The 2,500-nt window shown below is 34.2% G+C and overlaps 1 protein-coding gene across 1 annotated transcript in view; it reads right to left on the bottom strand.

Moving 5' to 3' along the window:
- LOC144967122 (uncharacterized) overlaps positions 1-2,500 on the bottom strand; it is a 107,568-nt gene that overhangs the window by 7,213 nt on the left and 97,855 nt on the right. The window contains exons 26-28 of the mRNA XM_078903967.1: positions 1,961-2,061; positions 1,342-1,463; positions 500-615 (exon numbers count right to left, since the gene is read on the bottom strand). Coding sequence (XP_078760093.1) covers positions 500-615; positions 1,342-1,463; positions 1,961-2,061 — 339 coding nt within the window. The remainder of the gene's footprint in view (positions 1-499; positions 616-1,341; positions 1,464-1,960; positions 2,062-2,500) is intronic.

The following is a 2,500-nucleotide window of genomic DNA, read 5'->3' as shown; positions in this document are numbered from 1 at the left end:
CATAACATCAATCAAAGAGAGAGAGAGAGACTGAGAGAATGAGAAAGACAGAGAGAAAGAGAGAGCAGGAGAAGAAGAGTGCGTTTCAAAGTTTTATTTTAAATATAGGAAATAGATAAACTGAAAAACAAAACTAGGTTGACCTAACTGGGTAAAAGAGATAGGTAAATATGGATTAATTCTGAAATAAAATGAAAATAAAGTAAACGTAGCTTTAAAATAGTGTAGATTCTCCAAGAGGTTTTGAACCAGAAGAAAGGAAGGTGCCACGTCACGACATCTGCTTCCCATTTCTGTACTGTTTGATTAGTTTAGCAATCATTTTTATTGTTTACTAAATAGAGACTGTCCAGACTGCCTGAGCTAGGTCAAGGGTTAGGGTTAGGGTTAGGGTTAGGGCTAGGGGCGTGGTTATTTTCCCTTCCACTACAAGTCTATTTATAGAGGCTTTGTTCAAGTTAAATGTATTTTGAAATCTGTATAAGTTCATTGAACTCACCTGGAATCCATTCAATTCGGGCTTTGAAATGAGATGAAGTTTTTGGTGCAATGAACCTCACAATCATTTCATCTTTGAGAATAACTACGGATTTATTGTAATGGGCATCACAATGCCTGTGGAAACAATGATACATGATTATTTATACATGGAGAGAGAGAGAGAGAGAGAGAGAGAGAGAGAGAGAGAGAGAGAGAGAGAGAGAGAGAGAGAGAGAGAGTGGTCCTGATTACTCGGTTGGCAGAGAGCAATAGTTTCCCACGCTAAGGCACAGCAATCCCGAGAGAAGTAGAGAATTTCTTCTGACCACCCAGCAATTATTCGGTAGCTGGTTCTGTTAGATCTCACTGAAAGAGCTTTGCGATAGATTAGCATCCTGTCCAGAGGGTAGCAATCGATTGCTATCATAGAAACTGAGATAAACTCTGATTCTATGTGACTTATGGTTCTGAAGTAATACTTTTATATGCCCTTTTCCTACTCGAGGAGAGCTGGGAGTAAGTAAAGTACTATCAGTTATTTATTTTTTTAGTTTTAATATACTATCGCCTTACAGTACAGGCGTCAGGTCTCGTCCTACATGTTAATTGTTGCTATTGGCTAAGGACCCCTTGTAAAGCTATTTGAGCATGTTTGGTGGATATTGCGCTTTAGTTTATTTCTCTAAAATCACATTTTTTACATCTGGGCCACACCAAAATACGAGTAATATCAAATCGAATTAATAGGACACGTTTAATCAAAAACTGAAACGATAACAATATCAATTTGATCACTGAAATATGACAATGCTTTCCAAGGCTACCCGTTTTTCAATGAGATGCTAACTGATGTAAACACACCTGTCATAAGGAGGTCCATATTCTTTATTTCTAACTTCAACACTGTCCACACAATCATCACCTTTGGAAAGCACTGAGAATTCTATGAAAGTTAGCTCGAGTCTGCCATCTTTGTTAGGGGGCTGTAATGACATCATTATATCAATTATAACATTTTATTACTCTTGGCATGTACTGTGTAATTTTTTTTTCTATAATTTTCATTAGTAATATTTACGAAATTTATAGTTTTATTAGCAATATTACTATTATAATGACTGTACGGGTAACATGAACCGTTAATCTTAGCTTCATTAGTGGTAGGTTAAATTAACACCATCATCATCATCATCATCATCATCATCATCGTCATCATCGTCGTCGTCGTCGTCGTCGTCATCATCATCATCATCATTACCATCATTATCATCGTAATTATCCATCATCATCATCATCATCATCATCATCATCATTATTATTATTATCATTATTATTATTATTATTATTATTTATTATTATTATTATTATTATTATTATTATTATTATTATTATTATTATTATTATTATTATTATTATTATTATTTGTATTTAAAAAAAATTATTATTATTATTATTAGTATTATTTTATGTCGATCAATACTTTGATGTTCCATCTGCAATATCTGTGTTGTGATGTCCTCCTGTCAGCTGTTATGGTGTATACTTTATTATTCTCAGTTAATACCACATCGTTATGGCAATCTGAAAGGAAAGAACATGTTTTAAAAAGCTTTTCTTCATTGTCATTCTGCGAGAACGATTCTATAATTAAGGAAAACAAATAAATAAAAATGAACATTTATCTAGCGCATTTTCAAGGATGTAATCATGCTCAAGGCTCTTCACGAGGTTTCAATTCATACTTTTACAATATTTATAACTGGCTACAGCCAGGTACTTATTCACACCCTAGTCAAGTGGGATTTGTGAACTCATCCGTGTTTTACGAGTCGTTCACTCAATTAAGTCAATTAAATCAACAATAAATCTGGTTCTCGTGGCGAGAAACGAAGCACAGGATATTCATAATTGCTTATATACTTTGGACAGGATTTTAATTCAGAAAAGTGAGTGGAGCAGGCACAACTTATGTTGATAGTAACAAGAAATGAAATGAGTAGGAAAGTGCCAGAAGACACCA

The sequence above is a fragment of the Berghia stephanieae genome, chromosome 3 (genome assembly GCF_034508935.2).
Source record: "Berghia stephanieae isolate SIO BIC M18660-M18661 chromosome 3, UCSD_Bste_1.3, whole genome shotgun sequence".
Classification (NCBI taxonomy): Eukaryota; Metazoa; Mollusca; class Gastropoda; order Nudibranchia; family Aeolidiidae; genus Berghia; species Berghia stephanieae.
Note: the sequence above shows the minus strand (reverse complement) of the source record. Positions and strands in the feature narration are given on the sequence as shown.